The sequence below is a fragment of the Octodon degus genome, unplaced genomic scaffold, assembly GCF_000260255.1.
Source record: "Octodon degus isolate 3935 unplaced genomic scaffold, OctDeg1.0 scaffold00108, whole genome shotgun sequence".
NCBI lineage: Eukaryota > Metazoa > Chordata > Mammalia > Rodentia > Octodontidae > Octodon > Octodon degus.
Genome location: NW_004524684.1, coordinates 8,544,187 through 8,561,123, shown reverse-complemented (window position 1 = coordinate 8,561,123; position 16,937 = coordinate 8,544,187). Strand labels below are relative to the sequence as shown.

General features: G+C 50.5%; 1 protein-coding gene across 2 annotated transcripts in view; it reads left to right on the top strand.

Moving 5' to 3' along the window:
- Sema3d (semaphorin 3D) overlaps nucleotides 1-16,612 on the top strand; it is a 170,119-nt gene extending 153,507 nt beyond the window's left edge. For both annotated transcript variants that reach the window (XM_004639275.2, XM_023724306.1), the window contains 4 exons: nucleotides 1,261-1,418; nucleotides 3,947-4,011; nucleotides 7,462-7,598; nucleotides 13,445-16,612. In XM_004639275.2, the coding sequence (XP_004639332.1) occupies nucleotides 1,261-1,418; nucleotides 3,947-4,011; nucleotides 7,462-7,598; nucleotides 13,445-13,870 (786 nt within the window). In that variant the 3' untranslated portion in view covers nucleotides 13,871-16,612. The remainder of the gene's footprint in view (nucleotides 1-1,260; nucleotides 1,419-3,946; nucleotides 4,012-7,461; nucleotides 7,599-13,444) is intronic.
- The last annotated feature ends 325 nt before the right edge of the window (nucleotides 16,613-16,937 follow it).

Sequence of the window (16,937 nt, the reverse complement as noted above, 5' to 3'; positions counted from 1 at the left end):
ACAGAGGCTATTAGAGAACTAGTAAGAGAGCCAGGAAGGAATGGAGAAAGGGAGAAAGAGAGGCCGGGGGGGGGAGAGGAGAGGAAGCCGCATGACAACTGCTGTGAGAGAATGGAAAGTGGTGACGGGCTGAACGTGAGAGAAGACGTCTCGGGCAGCTCCCAGGCCACCGGCGGCATCGGAGGGAGGAGACACGGAAACTGCTGTGCTCACATCTGTTTCCAAGATACCTCCGAGTCCAGTGCTATTGAAAGGGTAAAGAGAAGAAGATCAGAAAAGAAGAAAATCCCGGGGTTATTGCAAACAAAGAAACCACAAAGGAGGCAAATGTCTGAGGAAGAAGTCAGGAGAGAGACTAGGAAACAGCAGAGTTGTGAGAAAAGCATTGTCACCCGCCTCAAATGCTGCAGAGAATGCCGATGGCGCAGCCGGCGGGCAGCATTCCTTGCACCTCTGAGCAGCACAGTCCTCATGGGCGGTTGCACAGCGCTGAAAGAACCAGGTGGATCCACTTCTGCAGCGTGGGTGTGGTGTGCTGCTTCAGAGGTGCTTTCCCTTTACCAGAAGCTCAGAGTGGCCTGGTAGACTTGGTGAGGGGCTCTGCAAGGGCACAGTGCCCCAGGGAGGTAACAACACTCAGGGGTCATGTGGGAAGGAGCGCGTACACTTCAGGATGAATATTCAACGTCAACTCCATGGCGTCCCATGGCACAGGGTCTGTTCAGTCTGCTTGGCCCTTTAGTTGGAGGGACACCAAATGCACTCGCTAGAACACTTACTACACAAATTCTTTCAAGGGTCAGGACTTCATTAGCAAATACAGTGGCTAATTAAGACAAGAGGAAAGTGTCCAAAATCTCTGCGGTCACCTTGCACAGGGAACATGGAGGAGCCGCCAAGGGAGGGCCACTCATCGTGCCAGCTCCGGGGGCTGATAATGATTCCCCAAGTCCACTCCCAACCACTGAGAAAGGACTTGATATCTTCCTCCAGCAGTGAGGCAGCTGCTTGGACCTTGGCATGGTGGCAAGCGCCTCGAGCTTCAGGAACGCTGCCCAGCTCGGCATCAGAGTCTTCCCCGCACAGTCCGACCAGGACAGGGAGGCCGCATTTTCCGCTCGTTCTGTCCCTGTGCAAGTGGTTATAATGGGCAGGACACAGGGCACACAGGTTTTGAGCTGCCGTGCGGCACTCAAGGACAGGAAGTCCCCGAGGCTGTGTGAGAGCCGCTGCTAATGCATTCACTCTGCCTGATTCCAGCAACAGTTGTACGTGGGCTCCCGAGATGGGCTGGTGCAGCTCTCCCTGCACAGGTGCGACACGTACGGGAAAGCGTGTGCGGACTGCTGCCTAGCCAGAGACCCCTACTGCGCCTGGGACGGAAGCGCGTGCTCCCGGTACGCACCCACCTCCAAGAGGTAAGCGCGCAGGAGGGCCTGCGCGGGCGGCACGCTCCGGGCCGGGTGGGGCCCCTGTGTCCCCTCCAGAGCGGAACGGAAGTCCAAAGAAATCTGGTTTCCAAGGTCATACTGATGTTAAAGTGCTAGTTCCCAGTTTTACCTAAAATGAAGTACTAAAGATGGGTAGAGTAGGTGTTCTGAAAGGCAGAAATGTGGACCCGGAAAACCCCAAGAAAAGGTTCATTTTCTGCCATTTATGCCACACAGTAATAGAAGTTTTCTTTCCTTCATCGATTTTTTACACTTCTCCCCTCTTATTTCTAATTATTCACATATTTATACTTGCTGTTTTGTAAGTAATTTATAAAGATATATATATATATATATTCATAAAATTGCAGATTATAAACTACAAAGTGTGTATCCCTATGCCTTGGTAGAATTTTATCTCTAATCACTCTAACTCAGTCAATTTCTGTCACTCAGATACTTTTCTATAAACTGTCCCCTGCTGGTAGCACATCATTATTTTATGCATTCTTGGCAGTCATTCTGTCTTGAGCCAAGAATTCTTAACCAGTGATCCCTTCTCTACACCAGTGAGAGATGCCACACAGCCATAAGATGCCATCTCAACCTACTTGGATGCCAGAAGAACAGAGAAACACCCCAAAAGGTGGCAGCATGCCCAGCATTAGCTAATGTGCAGTAATATTTTTAGATGTGTGTTAGAGTAGCACTACTTTAAAAATATTGTTTAAAGTGTATTTTCTTCAAGGTAGAATGTTAGAAAAATAGTTGTTTCTTTCTTTATGCCTTTTCTTCCTGAGAGGCGAGCACGCATGCGCTGTCGCCCATACACGCTGTTTCCTTTGGGCACTTTACTGATTTGTGAAATTCTAAACTCTCAGAATCAGCGATTGAATGTGTGGTGAGCACACCTTCACTCGGGCCATGTTTTGCATTCTCTCACATCTCTGAATTAAATGTAATGCACATATTCAGCTATTGAGAGTTAAAACTAAAAATTCAGTGGAATTTTGAGTGGCGGCTTGCAGAGCACACAGCTCATCGGGGCCGTCTTTGGGGAGCGCTTTGCAGGTGCTGACACCAGAACACTCCCTGGTTGACGGTGGCCCTTCAGCTCGATTGGTCAACCCTGTTTCTGAAGAAGCCAAGATTTGGAAGCATTCATGGCCTTGTGCACCTTGTGCCGCTGCAGCTTTTCCTCTGTGTGGTTCCCAGGACCGCGTCTCTGCTCTCACAGACATAGCACTGTGCTGCTGTCCTGAGCGGACTCCAGGTCCAAGAGCCTAAGAGGCCCAGGGCGAGCGGGCTCTCTGACAGGGCTGCCATCGGGGCAGCGCCCACCCCGAGGGCTCTGCACAGTGGAGCAGCGAATGCTGTCGCTCTGACTGCTGAGCAGGGTGGAGATGAGGGGCAGGTGGGAGGCGGGGGCAGGGTGAGCTGCTGTGCACGTGCTCCTACATGCTGTGAAGACACATGTATTTTTATGTTGTTGGGGATCAGTTAAAAGCAAATGTAATTTACAGTAAAAGAAATACCCAAAGCAAGTGAGAATACCTTAGGAATGTAAGCCATGCTTAGTGTGGATGTAGCGGGGGTCTTCCTTTTTGCATATGATACTCTTTTCTCTGAAGGAAACTATGGGGCGCAATGCAGAAGCCACTATGTAATCATCATCAGTACAGAGAAATGTGAAGTGCATATCAAAACACACAAGTGTCCTGTAGCCATTTGTGCCACATCCAACTGGGACTTTGTCTTCGAACAATGCTGATCTCATTGCTCAAGCAAGTCTATGTAACTGTGAAGCTAACATGATACAGTTGTGTATCCTTTCTTACCAGTTATTAAAACTCCTTCATTGGGGCTGGGGAGATAGCTCCGTGGTCTAGGTGCCTGCCTGGCAAGAGCAAGGACCCGGGTTCAATCCCTGATACCACATGCTTTGCCAGCCTCTAAAACCAGGCATGGTGACACACACCAGTCATCCCAGTGCTGGGGAGGCTGAGACAGGAGGATCACTATGATTCAGAGCTACATAGCAGACCCTGAACCTAAATAAATAAATAAGATAAAAGAGCTCTTTCCCATATTACTGCTTTTCCCGTGGCTGACAGAGAGCAGTTACCCTCATGCCATCTGTCTTGTCACCATACTCTAATGACATCCTACCTGTCCTGCTGAATAATTGGTAAAGCCAGAGAAAAAGAGCAGCAGACAGAGATTCTTAATGCTAAATGGATTTTTTTTAGAGGTATTTAAATAACCGGGATTGCCTGGACTAGTGACCCCCGCTTAGGAAAAGCAGAATAAAGGCAGAATTCTGCATCCCCCGTTAACCTTAGCTGCAGCCTTTTGGATTGCTCATTTTCTTTTGCTGAGGTGCTGGAACTGAGCCTGAGGCCTCGCACTGCTAGGCCGGCACCTTAGCCCTGAGCAGCAGGCCCCCGTGCGGGTGCAGCTCTTCTGCGTCCCACTTGCTGTGCTCGAACCTCTAATCACTGGAGCTCCTTTCGCAGGCGAGCCCGGCGCCAAGATGTGAAGTACGGCGACCCGCTCACCCAGTGCTGGGACGCGGAGGACGGTGAGTATGCGCGGCTGCTCACGCTGCCCTTGTCACCTCAGACGGTCATCCCAGCCTCGCTTTGTGTCTCCAAGTTTCTATTGTGAGAATATCTCATTTCATGTCATGCTTATGTTTTGGAAAAGCAGCAGGAAATTTATGAACCAATCCCCCTTCTACAAACCTAAGTGAATAATCCTTTGTTACGTCATGATTTGTTTCATGTGTCGTTTAAGACTCCTATGCTGTAGCTTTTGTTGCATTTTCACTCCCCTAGTCTTGTAAAGCCTGGAAACTGCTTTTAGAGATGCAACAGGATATAGCCCCAACCCTTCAGTCATGTGGAGTGAACTCAGGGACCTCCCAGGCAGGCTGAGAGAACCACAAGTTCCCAAGCAGGCGGCTGTGCCTTCCGTGTCCTCCCACAGGAGCCTGCATGTGCACTGGAGGGTCAGGAAACTCCAAGTGGCCTCCACATGCAGGCAGCTGTCCTGAGTGTTCCACTAGGCAGCGCTCCTCGCTGAGCTCTGGGGCTCAGGGCAGCGTCAGAAAGCACAGTCGCGCAACTTGCGTAGGAGGTTGAGCAGACTTGAACACGGGGCAGTGTTGTTCCAGAAAACCTGGTCCTCGAAAGGGAGATCTTGGCAGATGAAAGGGGGAGGCGGGCTCGAGAGGAGCGGCGGGACAGGGAGGCGAGCTGAGCAGTAGACGGAGCCTGAGCTGCCTTCCATTCTCAGCCTGCTTTGGGCAGAAAACGGGGACATACACTCGCACGTGCTCACCGTACATGCGCACACTCTCTGCACACACACTACATGAGCACACACTATGTACACACACGGCACATGTGCACCCACGACACATGCGCACACTGCACACACACTGTACATGCACACTCCATGCACACACACTACATACACACACTGTACATGTGCATACACTACGTACGCGGCATATGAGCACACTCTACGCACACACTGCACATGCGCACTCTTCGCACACACTGCACATGCGCACCTCTATGTGTACACACTGTACATGTGCACACACTGTGTACCCACACTGGCACACACACGTGCACACTTGAGCAGAAGTGTCCATTGCTGGAGGAGAAGTTTCCATCATCCAGTGCGGGACCAGGCTGCTAGGAGAAGGGTCCCTGGGTGAGTGGGAAGCCTTCCAGCTAGGCCTGAGGGGAAAGTGAAACTTTATAAACAACAGGAATTAAAATCAAAGGCCTCCCATGGTTGGGCTAACTTTGTGGCAGCCCCAGTGTCTACACATTTCATGGCTCAGAAAAGTTTTGTTTTAATTGAAATAATTGACAGCTGTATAGATTATTGATTGCTGCAGGAGGAGCTAGCAGCCATGAGTCCGCTTGGGGAGCGCAGCATTGGCGCCAAGCAGAGCAGCTGTGGGAGAGGCAGGCATGGGCGGGCTCCACGGGAGGCCGGGGGACGCCTGTGCCTGACCCTTCGCGGGTGTGCGCCTGCGCTCCATCCTGAAGCTGAGTCCCAGGTAACTGGCAAGCCGAGCTGCGTCTCCTCATCCCGTCCTTTCCTTGGTGCATTAATTGTTGGAGGCTGTGAAACTGCATTTTTACTGAGGATACATCATCCATCCATGCCAACGAGTTGTGCTTAAAAGTGATAAACAGATCCAATCGTGCACTTTGAAACGTCACATTTTTATTAAAATTCATTTTTTATGGTACTGGAGATGGAACCCAGAGCCACACGCATATGTGGGCAGGAGCTCGGCTCTGGCTTCCGCTGCGGCCCTTTGTGCATCCACTGTAAGGAATCTCCAGCCGCTTCTCCATGGAAAACAAGTTTTGACTGCAGATTAGAAGATAAAAACATGCATGATATTTTATACATAATAAGGAGCTATTCCATTTTCAGATATTGTTTATGTAAGTTTCATGATTAAAAATTTGATAACAGGGCTGGCCAGATAGTTCAGCAGACTAAAGCATCTGCTTAGACAGAGCACAGTGGCCAGAGTCCATCCCTGGTGTGCCATGCTGGCCCCGCCCCTGGGGCGTGCTGAGACAGCGATTCAGACTGGGCGTGGTGGCGCGCCTATAATCCCGGCACTTGCGAGGCTGAAAACAGGAAATCACTATGAGCCTGGTCTACATAGTGAGACCCTGTAGACCCTGTACTAAATACATTAATGTGTGAGCAGGCTTGTGCGTTTAGCAGTTTGGCTGAGGCAATACAGGGATAACCTGCAGAATAGCTGAGGCTCATGAGTAGATTACAAATTTAAAAAGGATCCACAAATTGTTAACATTAGTAGAGGTTAATCCATCAAGTCAGAATGTTTCACTTAATTTTTTTGTATAGATTTTTATACCTTAAATTCAAATTTTAATGAGAGAAAAAATGGATAATGAATTTATTTCACAATAACCTTGAACTTCTGAAAAGAGTGAAGAGAGGCAACAGTCACATCCAAATGAACCTGTACAATAGTCTTACTCTTTGCAGAAAATACGTTTGATTTAATTATTGCAAGTAAAACAGGAATAAAGTAAAAAGCAGTTGCTCGGAAACAAGCCTCGCTGCTGGACATGTATGTACTCAGCTGCGGGCCGCGGGTTCTGTGCACTGCGTCTTGGGGTTCAGGGAAGGTCTTTAAACTTTGGGCTGGTGGCTAACACGCTAAGGAGGTTGGTGGTAGAACTGAGATACCCGAAGATATGGTGAAAACATGCGAGCTCAGGCCCGCGGGAGCTGCCTTCCACCTGGTCAGGGAACTACAGCCCTGAGAGCCCTCACGGGACAAAGCCCTGGCTTCTCAGGGTGCGCAGGGCCTCAGAGGGTCGCCTGACATCCTGGAAGAAGGCATCCAGGAGGGAGCACTGCTCTTTACGTCCCATCTTTGGCCGGGGCAAATGCAGGGTAGATGTGGAAATTTTTCTGAGAAAAAATAGAAAACAATTGGTAGATAATCTAGAGACAGCCCAGATTTGAGGTCTTCTCCATGTTTCTTTGCGTGCCAGTATTTCATTGTACTTATTTTTCTTATATCAGAATGTCTTAAAGTTTTCTAGTCTGCTCTGTGGGCCAATTCAGACAGTTTCTCTTTAAAAGTGAACTGCAGAGTTGACTATAAAAGTAGTTATGTTTTATGTGAACAAAAAGATGTTAAGGCATTAAGAGATGCCAGCAGCTAATTCAACTTAGGCACAGTGATCAGTTTGGTCTCATGAATTATTATTTTTGAAAATGTAAACTGTAAGCAATAAATGAGTAAATATTGTAATAGAGATGCAAAGATTTAAAAACCAATCCATTGGATAAAATGTGACTCTGCAGAGACAGTGTCACAGCGTTAGTTTCCTTTCTCCTTAACAGTGAGCGTGGCTCTTTTTCACTGGCATCTGTTCCGAATCAATCTATTTTCTCCTAGCTTTTAAAATCAGGTCAGGGTTAATCTCCTCTTCCTATGTTTGCTTTTCAGGCATTAGTCATGAAACTGCTGATGAAAAGGTGATTTTTGGCATTGAGTTTAATTCCACCTTCCTGGAATGTGTCCCAAAGTCCCAGCAAGCGTCCATGAAATGGTTCGTCCAGCGCACAGGAGAGGAACGCTGTGAGGTGAGTTGGCCCCACCTCGCCAGTGCTCCCTGCAGGGCGACAGCACCACCCTGGGCCACGGCAGTGGTGGGGCCTGGCTCCTCGCCCTCGTTGGCTCTGTCATTGCCCCAGGAGAGGAGGACAACAGCTGCCGCTCTCCTTCGATACAAGGACACCAGCTAAATCCATTTCTAAGGAGATGGAACTTTTAAAAGAAATTGATATGATTTTTCACATTTTTATGTCTTCTGGATTTCCTGTGTCTTAGGAAATTTTCCTATGACGAGAGTGCTGTACTTTTTACTGCACAGTAGCAGGACTTGTAACTCACTTGCTGCACAGTTACGATCACAGAGTAGACAGCTCGATGGTGCAGAGGACAACGCGCCTGCGCAGGCAGAGCTCAGGGGCCGGGCTCGATCCCTGGCACCACAAGCCATGCAGGCTCCACCCCTGGGGACCACTGTGAGTGTGATCTACGTAATGAGACCCTGTACTAAATACTAAAAAAAGATAAAGAAAGAAAGAGATCACAGAGCAACACACAGAGTTTGTATGAAAATATAAATCCTATGTTTATCAGGTCAGATAAACAAGCAAGATAAGAATTTGGACATAAAATAATAAAATTAAAACAAACAGGGTAAAGTAACATGGTTACTCTATAGACTTTTTATTTTTCCCTGTATGTAGGACAGGGTCTCCAGGGTCCCCAGGGCCTCGCTGTGTAGATAAGACTCGTAGTGATCCTCCTGTTTTCAGCCTCCCAAGTACTGGGATTACAGGCGCGCACTGCCAAGCCAAGTCTCAATCACTGTCTTGGCGCACGGTCGGCATGGCACGTCGGGGTCGAACCCTGGCCGCTACGCTCTGCCTACGCAGGCGCTTTAGTCCGCTATCAGGCCGGCCTCTACTGACGTTTGGGGGTATTTTTTCTAGCATACGCGGTAAGTGAAGTACATCAGAGACTTTTTGACATAGGTTTTCCTAGTGATAGAACTTCACGCATAATGGTGGACACTATGGGAAACCCTGGATTAATATAATTTGAAAGTTATGAAAAGAGGGTTAGTTAGCAGAGTAGTTACTCGCTGCTGTAGCGCACGGAACCTGCTCGCTCTCCTTGAGTACAAGGGAGCTCGCTGCAGTGAGCAGGGAAGGGTGCGGGCTCCAGAAGGGCTGCCCTGAGCCAGGCCGCAGTCCCGAGCCCCTCGGCGACAGCCCTGAGTCCCAGAGGCAGAGCCTTCTAAAGGACGCAACATGAACTCAAAAGTCACTGTGCAAAGCAAACAGGAAAACCCAAAACGCAGCCTTGTGAAGCAGCCCTCACGCGCCTGCCAGGTGCGGGACTGGAAGTCACTCCGGTCACCTCTGGGACATGCTGCTCTGGCCCCGGAGCTGCCTCCTGGAGCTTGGTGGCTGGGTGTCACCCTACAGCCTCTCTGATCAATCTCGAAGCATTCAGAGAAGCAAATGTGATCAGACAAACCTCAGTGGAAGATAGTGAGTCTCCACCTCACGCAGCCTTGCTCCCAGGGCTGACAGCTTGGTGGGGGACGCATCACTGAGTCCCCCACAGCTCTGTGTCTGTCCTGAGGTGAGGCCCAAGCCTGTGCAGTGCAGTCCCTAGAGAGAAAGCTCTCAAAGCCAGGCGTCAGCTGGGAGGCCGAGAAATTCAGAGCAGAGCAGGCAAACTGCATCACAAGGGGCTGCTGTAAGGCGCAACTCCAAGGCTGGGAATGGTCACTGAAACGCACCCGCCTGGAGGCCTAGCTCTCCAGGAAGCTGGGACAGGAGGAGCCCAGCTTGAGCCCAGCCCGGACCACTTAATGACTAAGAGAAACGGTCTCAAAATTAAAACTACTACTACTAAAAACAATGATAATAAGGCCTGAGGATGTAGCTTAGTGCCAAAACCCGGGTCAGTCTTTAGAACTTGAAATCCAGGGAGGGAGATAGGGAGGGAAGGAGACAAAAAGACAGAAAGAGAAACAGAAAGAAAGAGGCAGGCAGGCAGGCAGGCAGGCAGGCAGGCAGACAGACAGACAGACAGACAGACAGACAGACAGATAGACAGATAGACAAACACACACACACACACACACACACACACACACACACAGAATTCCACTAAATCATGAAGTTACTATCACAACCTACATTATAACACCTATAAGAGTATCAAATTATTGTCTCTATGTGCTGAACACTCCTTTATGGTGCTTCATTTCTTCAATGAAACCTGATTATTCATCCTTACTGATACCTAAATTCTGTGACTAACGAGGCTCACATGCACACTGGGTATGCAAGGGTCTCACTTTTCCCAGCAGACATTAGAATTTGCCTGATCCAGAGGTGGTTGCTCTATATCACAGTGTAGGGCGGGAGCTTCCTGTCCCTGAAACACTAGGAGAACGCCAGCTATCTTTTAACATGCAGATTTATTTTAGTTACATCACAGTGTTTTAATTCTAAACCTAATTAACCAATAGTCTGCACTTTATAGCTGGTAAAATGTGATGATTTCCTTTCAGTCAAATATAATTCCTTCCTAAATGACATGTCCTCAGCAGTGCATTTAATTTGACCTTTAGAGAAAGTTGGGCTTAACCTGGGTCATCTTCCAGCTACAGGGCCATGACCAGCTCTGTCACCTGCATTCTGGTCTTCCTGTTCCCTACAGATCTGCGCCTCCGTTGGCACCCACTGCACGGGCCGCGCATGGCCGCAGTGCTGTGCACTGCATGCCCCGCAGTGAGGTGTAGGCAGCGTGGTTGCTGGCGCTCCTCCGTGTCCTCTCTGGTGTTCCTCAGGCCACTCTGCCCTGCGGTGTGGCCTGTGGTGCTGCTTCCTGCCCTGAGCCTGGCCTGCAGCCACTGCCAGGGAACATTTTCCTGCTCTTCACCCTTGGCTCATGGCCTGGAGGCCACTGCCCTCCAAGACACCAGGGCGCGGTGTCCCCAGCAGCAGGCAGCTGTCACCAGCCCAAAGTTTCCTGCCTGCCATTTGTGACTGGGTGCCGCTGGGGTCGCAGTGGTCAGCTCTCTGCTGGCTGTCTTAGGAGCTGCCTTGGATGTTGATGGCCTCTGCCGCAGCCGGCAGGTGCAGGACAGTGCCCAGGCTTCCGAAGGACATGTGGGTGCCAGTGGGCCAGAGAGGCCCTGCATCATGCCATTTGCCAGGCTGTATTTTCCAAAGTTGAATATTGAAGAAAGAATAACAAAATAAATTTTAATATTGATTAAAATATTTTTAAATGTCTCCAGATAATTGCACTGGTCCCCTTTTAGTCTTTAAAAGTTTTTATTACAAAATCAGTATAAATAGCTTCAAAATTGCAATAAAGCACAAGGACTAATGAAGCCAAGGAGTGTAGGTAAACGTGGCAGGCTCTCGGCGAGCTCGCCACACAGCTGGGAGCTCCAGGGTGGCAAATACCAGGCATCTGTTCTCACCCACCCCAGGCCACCGGCACCACGAGGGCCTGAATGGTGCCTGACTCATGTTCTCTCTGAGAGGAAAACTGCTGAACTGTCCTAAGTATGTCTTAGTAGTGCATCGCACATTACAATTAGAAACAGCAGCATCACCTTGGGTCCAGCCAGAATGGGAGCATCGAGGCGCACCAGCCAGGCACCTCTTTGATGATGGGGCGTGGTCTTCTAGGTCACAGAATTTTGTGTCTCAGTTTTGAAAATCCCAGAAAGTAGATCAATTCAAAATGTGTCATTAGAGATGACATCTCATTAAAGCTGTAGTTTTGAAGACTAAGGAAAGAAACAAAACCTGGCTAAACCCACAAAGCCCTTAACTTTTGGCAGCAGGTTTTCTACCTGCTCTGAAGAACAAGCTGCGTGTTCCAAGGGAGGCAGGACAGGTGGGAACACAAGCGAGTGGTGACATGCCAGGTGTTTACAACAGCTCTAGTCCTTTGGGAGACAGAGGGGCAACAGGGTGAGGCCTGGATTTGGGGGCCCAACAACAGGAACAGGACGCAGGTCGTGATGAAGTGTTGCACAATGTGTGTGTGCAGCCAAAGGCATCATTTCTTCCTGTCAGGAGATTAAAGAGCACAACACAATAGTGAGTCAGTGGTGTGGCAACCTCCGGAAGCCACATTAAATACAGGTGAAGCCTTAGCAAGATACAGTTGCGGAGGCGATCTGGCCATCCCTGGACCTGACAGAAGGGCCCTGGGCCTTTTCTCAGAGAACCACAGAGGCAAAGCTGTGGGAAGCTGCCTCTTCTGTAGCTCGGTGGCCACCTGTGACACTGCTGGTGCTACCCTAACCTCCAAATGCACCCACACCTGCAGAGTGCTCTGCTCTGAGCCCCAACACACCATGTGCCAGGCCACAGCTGGCCATGGGAGATGAGGGCAGTGGTAGGAGGCAGGCTGTGCAGCCACGAGAAGCCATGTCAGAGAGCCAGTGCCTGGAGATTGAGGACACATTTAAATTTCTAAACATTCATCCGATAAAGTGATTAGAAGACAGCAGATACGTGGCATTTCTGTGCTGTCGCCAGTGCAGGCTTGCAGTGCAGTGTGACTGTGTCCCTCGTGGGGCTGGGACACGGACACAGAGAGCCAGAATTCGGGTTGTGTCCCTTTCTCTTCCCACCCTCGCCCCCATATCTTGGCCCCTTCCTTTCTCAAATTGCCATTTCCGTTGAACGCTGGCCATTTAGAATCAGGCCAGTGCAAATGGGTGCCTTTTCAGAGGGACTGCGCCGTGGAGTGCAAGAGTGTGTACACATTCGCGGTTGGTTCGTATGGCAGCAGTGTTGAAAATGCCTGGGCCTTTACAATAAACTGGTCAGGAAAAGAAAGCCACCCACGCAGCTCCCCAAACAAGCAAGGACCGACGAGCAGGCTGCTGCGCGGCCTGGGGTGGAGGCGGCCTGGCGGCCACCAACCCCCACCCAGCCCTGGGCTTCCCCTGAGACTTGTGTGGTCAGGGACCAGGAGCTAGAGAGCTTTCTGGCCGTTGTTGCTGCTGTTGCTGCTCTTGTTCGGGTCACTGCCATTCCCCATCGCGCCCCGTGCAACACGGCCCTGGGGTCGCTAAAGAGGCCCCCGTAGCAGCGGAGGTGGCTCACGGATTGCACAGATCTGGTCCACGACCCTGGCGTGAGACTCCTGTGCTGGTGCTGTGGCCTCGAGGCTGAAAGCGCCCGGGCTGCTAGCGGCTTCTTCCGGTTCACCGCGCTTTCTTTCCCTTGAGGACTGACAACTGTTTCCACAGACCCCTCCTAAGTAGCACACTCACAGGGGCAAAACGCAGTCTGCGTCAAAGCGAAATTCCACTGCTGTGTCACCAACCTTCTGGCTGTGGCCCCACCTGGTTAGGGCTTGCATGTCCCTGTCGGTCCCCAGGCCTTCCAGCGCCTGGCTGAACTCCCATATGCATGCAGAGCCCATCCCAGGGAGGCTGAGACGCAGCGCCTCCTGCTGGCACTCTTGTTCTCTTCGCAGCACAAGGCTCAGGCAGTGCACAGCTACTGTCCAGTTGCGCGAGGCGCTGCTCCGCGCCCTCAGTGTGTCCAGCGCTACCTGCAGTAGTCTGTCAACGGGCGGCTGAAGGCTTCCACTTCTCCACCACTGCTTTCTGTTCCTAGCCGTGTAGTGAGAAAAAAAGTCACCGTGGGGAAGGCTCAGGGGGCTTGAGGAGACCCCAGTGCAGAGCGTGAGGCTGTGACGTCAGGACCGCTCCTTTCCCTGCGCGGTTTCACTCTCTGGCTGGCAGCCTCGGCTGATGGCAGAGAAGGAGGCGCTGCAGCCTCCTGTCAGGAAAGCCTTGCGATTCGTTTGCACTTGCTCCTAGCCTTGTTTTTAATCTCTTGCCTGTTTCCCCTCCCCGCAGCTCAAGCCGGATGAGCGGGTCATCAAGACGGAGTTCGGGCTCCTGATCCGCAGCCTGCAGAGGCGGGACTCGGGTGTGTACTTCTGCCAGGCCCAGGAGCACAGCTTCGTGCACACGGTGGCGCGGCTCACCCTGAATGTCATCGAGAGCCAGCAGATGGAAAGCAGCCGGCGGGCGGAGCGCGAGGAAGGCGCAACCAAGGACCTGCTGGCCGAGTCCCGGCTGCGCTACAAGGACTACATCCAGATCCTCAGCAGCCCGAGCTTCAGCCTGGACCAGTACTGCGAGCAGATGTGGCACCGCGAGAAGCGGAGGCAGCGGCCCAAGGGCGGCCCCAAGTGGAAGCACATGCAGGAGCTGAAGAAGAAGCGCAACCGCAGACACCCCCGGGACCCGCGCGCCGTGCTGGGGGCGGTGGCCACGTAGCGCGGCAGCTCGCGAGAGCGGGCACCGCTGCTGCAGAAGCGCTGCCTTCTGCGCGGGGCGACCTCGCCCTCCCTCGAACTGCTTCCCTGGCTTTAGGACTCGTGCGTGTGCCCGGAGGGTGAGGGGCTCACCGGGACTGCTGCCCTGGGGGACATTTGTGCCTGCAGAGCACGAGCGGTACCCTCAGAACAGGGCTTGGCATTTGTAAATGTTTCCTCTTTGGGGCTTTTGAGTTCATGGCGCCATGTGCAGAATCAAGCTTTGACACGGGATGAGATGCGTTCTCCCCTGCGAGTCATCTCACGTGGCGCGCTCCTGGCACCAGACAAGTGACTCACCCTGGAACCGCTGTCTTGGGCAGGCACAGCCTTTCGTATTATTAACAGGAACTGTCCCCGGGAGTGGCGCTTGGAGCGCGGCGTGGGAACGTGAGAGCTCCCGCCCTTCCTCCGAGAGCCAGGGCTCCATTTCACTCGCCGCAATGCTGATTTAGGAAAGGACGGTAGCGCTGCTCCCAGGATTCCTCACTGTTTGTAAGGAGAAGCAGGTTCACACGCAGAAACCTGGGCTCAGAGGTGGGTTTCCGGAATTATGCTGAGCTGTACAGGAACTGAATGTTTGATGCATATTTTAATAAGATGGGAAAATATTTTAATGAAATAAGGGAAGTAACTTCATGTGCGCTGCTTCCTAATGGGATGACATGCAGATGGGATTTGTTAGGAGACAGAAGCAAGACAGCCATAAATTCTGGCTTTGGGGAAATCTCAGATCCCCACGCAAAGCAAGAACAGTCACAAATAAAGTGGACGAGATGAAATGGGGCTCTTCTCATAGGACCATAGGTAGCTGCCAATTTGCAATTCATCTGTTAAAGAAATCTATATTATGACAAACTGCTAGTAAAAGTCTGAAGAAAAGTAGAAAATGTAAGGACCACGGGAAGAGCGAGCATATTCTATTCTGAGCAGCAGTCTCCATGTGGGCTTTCTCCTCTGTAGGGTTTGCATCTGCTTCCTTTGCTATCCCAAGTATACTGGGTGACAGGGCTATATCTGAGTGAATGAGAGGAAGCCACCTCTACTAGGTAGAGAGTTTGGAAGACCAATGTGGGGGCTGGGCTGGACACTGTGAATGACAGAGCAAGCGCAGGACTTGACAGCAGGAAGGGTTAGGGTCACTCTTCGTTTTCACCATGCCGCCTTCTTGAATTGCTGAGGTGATTGGCTGTCACTAGGGTGGTGTCACTTCAGCAACTTAACACTGAGTCAAGCTGCCAGGTGGGTTGAGAGCACGTCCCGCTTTCGCACAGCGCCTTTTCTCTCTGTAGCACATTCGAGTGACTGCAGCTCACCGTCCCTGGGAACTTGCAGAGCAGTCGTGGTCTGTCTGCGAAGGCTTGTCCCGTCCAGCCCTGAGCCCTTAGCCTTCTGCTGCTCTGCCCGTTCACGCCCTGTTGAGTGCGGCGTTCACAGTCAGTCATCTCCTCTAGGAAAGCGGGAAGGCTCTGCAGAAAACAAAGCAACACGCAGCAGAGTTCTCATTTTCTCCCAGTCGTGGAAACATCTGTGCAAACCGGGGTGGACCCGCTACTGCCCTGGACAGTCTGTGCCCACGGTGGCATCTGTGCCCGATTCATTTTCCTTGCTCTTTGCCTGTTTCAGAGCCGTCACCCTGGCACGTGAGGCCCAGCACCCTCGCTTTGCTATCACACTCATGCAGGTAGGCAGACAGTTCCCTCTAAGGAGGAGTTATGTAAGAAGTTTAAAAACAGCAAGCTAGAAGAAAGCCTCCAAAGCAAGGTGTGTGAAGAGAGGCGGCGAGGGCAGCTACTGCCTGACGCTTTCTGCAGGTGCGCATCTGCAGCACTGCACTTGGGCAGGTAGAATGCAGCAGGAAGGCGAGCAGAGTCTGGCTAGGGGGGCTGGGCTGGACGCGTGTAAGGTTTCCACAGGCAGAGAAAGTCGTACAGGAAGCTTAACTTTCAGTAATGACCTGTGGAGACACAGCTAATTCAAGTGTAAATGTCCTCACCAATTTAAAATTACTTCTCCCTAAGCTTAGCTATCAGACAGCGTCTTGGGGAGCTTTTTATTGCCATAGAGAAAAATCTGCTTTGGGTATAAAGCTATTAATTTATGTTAATTACTTAAAATACAGTGGAAATATTAGTATAATACAATTTCATAATCAAATAGGGATAAATATTTATATATATTTTAAAGATAGAGTATCTGAACTACATTTAATTTTTTAACCTTCTGGTTGTTCAGAACACCTAGAGCAACTGTGTGGTTTTGTTCAATCTATAGAAATAATAAATAGTTTCTCATCACTGAATTTGCCAAATCTGTGCGGAATTGACACAAAAGCAAGCTCCAGGTAATACAGTGGCTGCAGTACTCTAACAGATCAGCACTCTGCGAATAGGCTTTTCAGACGCCTGGGAGCTGGAGCTCCATCGTCCGTGCAGGTTCTTTTCTGCCTGTGTGCTCCCCACGGGGCATTCCAGTGGCTCAGAGTGCTAAGTGGAATCCTGGCTGTCCACATTCATTTTCATCCAGCATGCTGGGAATTTTGAGTTTCTTTGGTCCTGGCTAGCTTAAATAATTAAATTATGCAAAAGTGTTTCTTTCCTAAAATGCTCAAAACATTGCATTCACATGATTGAACAAAAATTTCAAAAAATCAATCAAATTTAAAAGATGTAAAACAATGCTGGCCCTGCCCCCAGGGTCACACTGAGACAGTGATTGAGACTGGGCATGGTGGTGTGCACCTGTAAGCCTAGCGCTTGGGAGGCTGAAAATGGAAGGATCACTATGAATCCGATCTACATAGTGAGACCCTGTACTAAATACATAAGAAAGAGATGTAAAACAATTACAGAAATGTTTAGTAATTTTCAAAAGCCATAACCACAGCAGAAATATAATTCAGCCCCATCATTTTGTAGATTAGATGCTGGTGTAACATGCTGGCAAAAAATGCTTTTACTTTTGAACTTTTCTTTGGTCTGTATCTGGTTCCTCTCATGGTCTTATTTTTATTCTTGTGGAATGGTTCG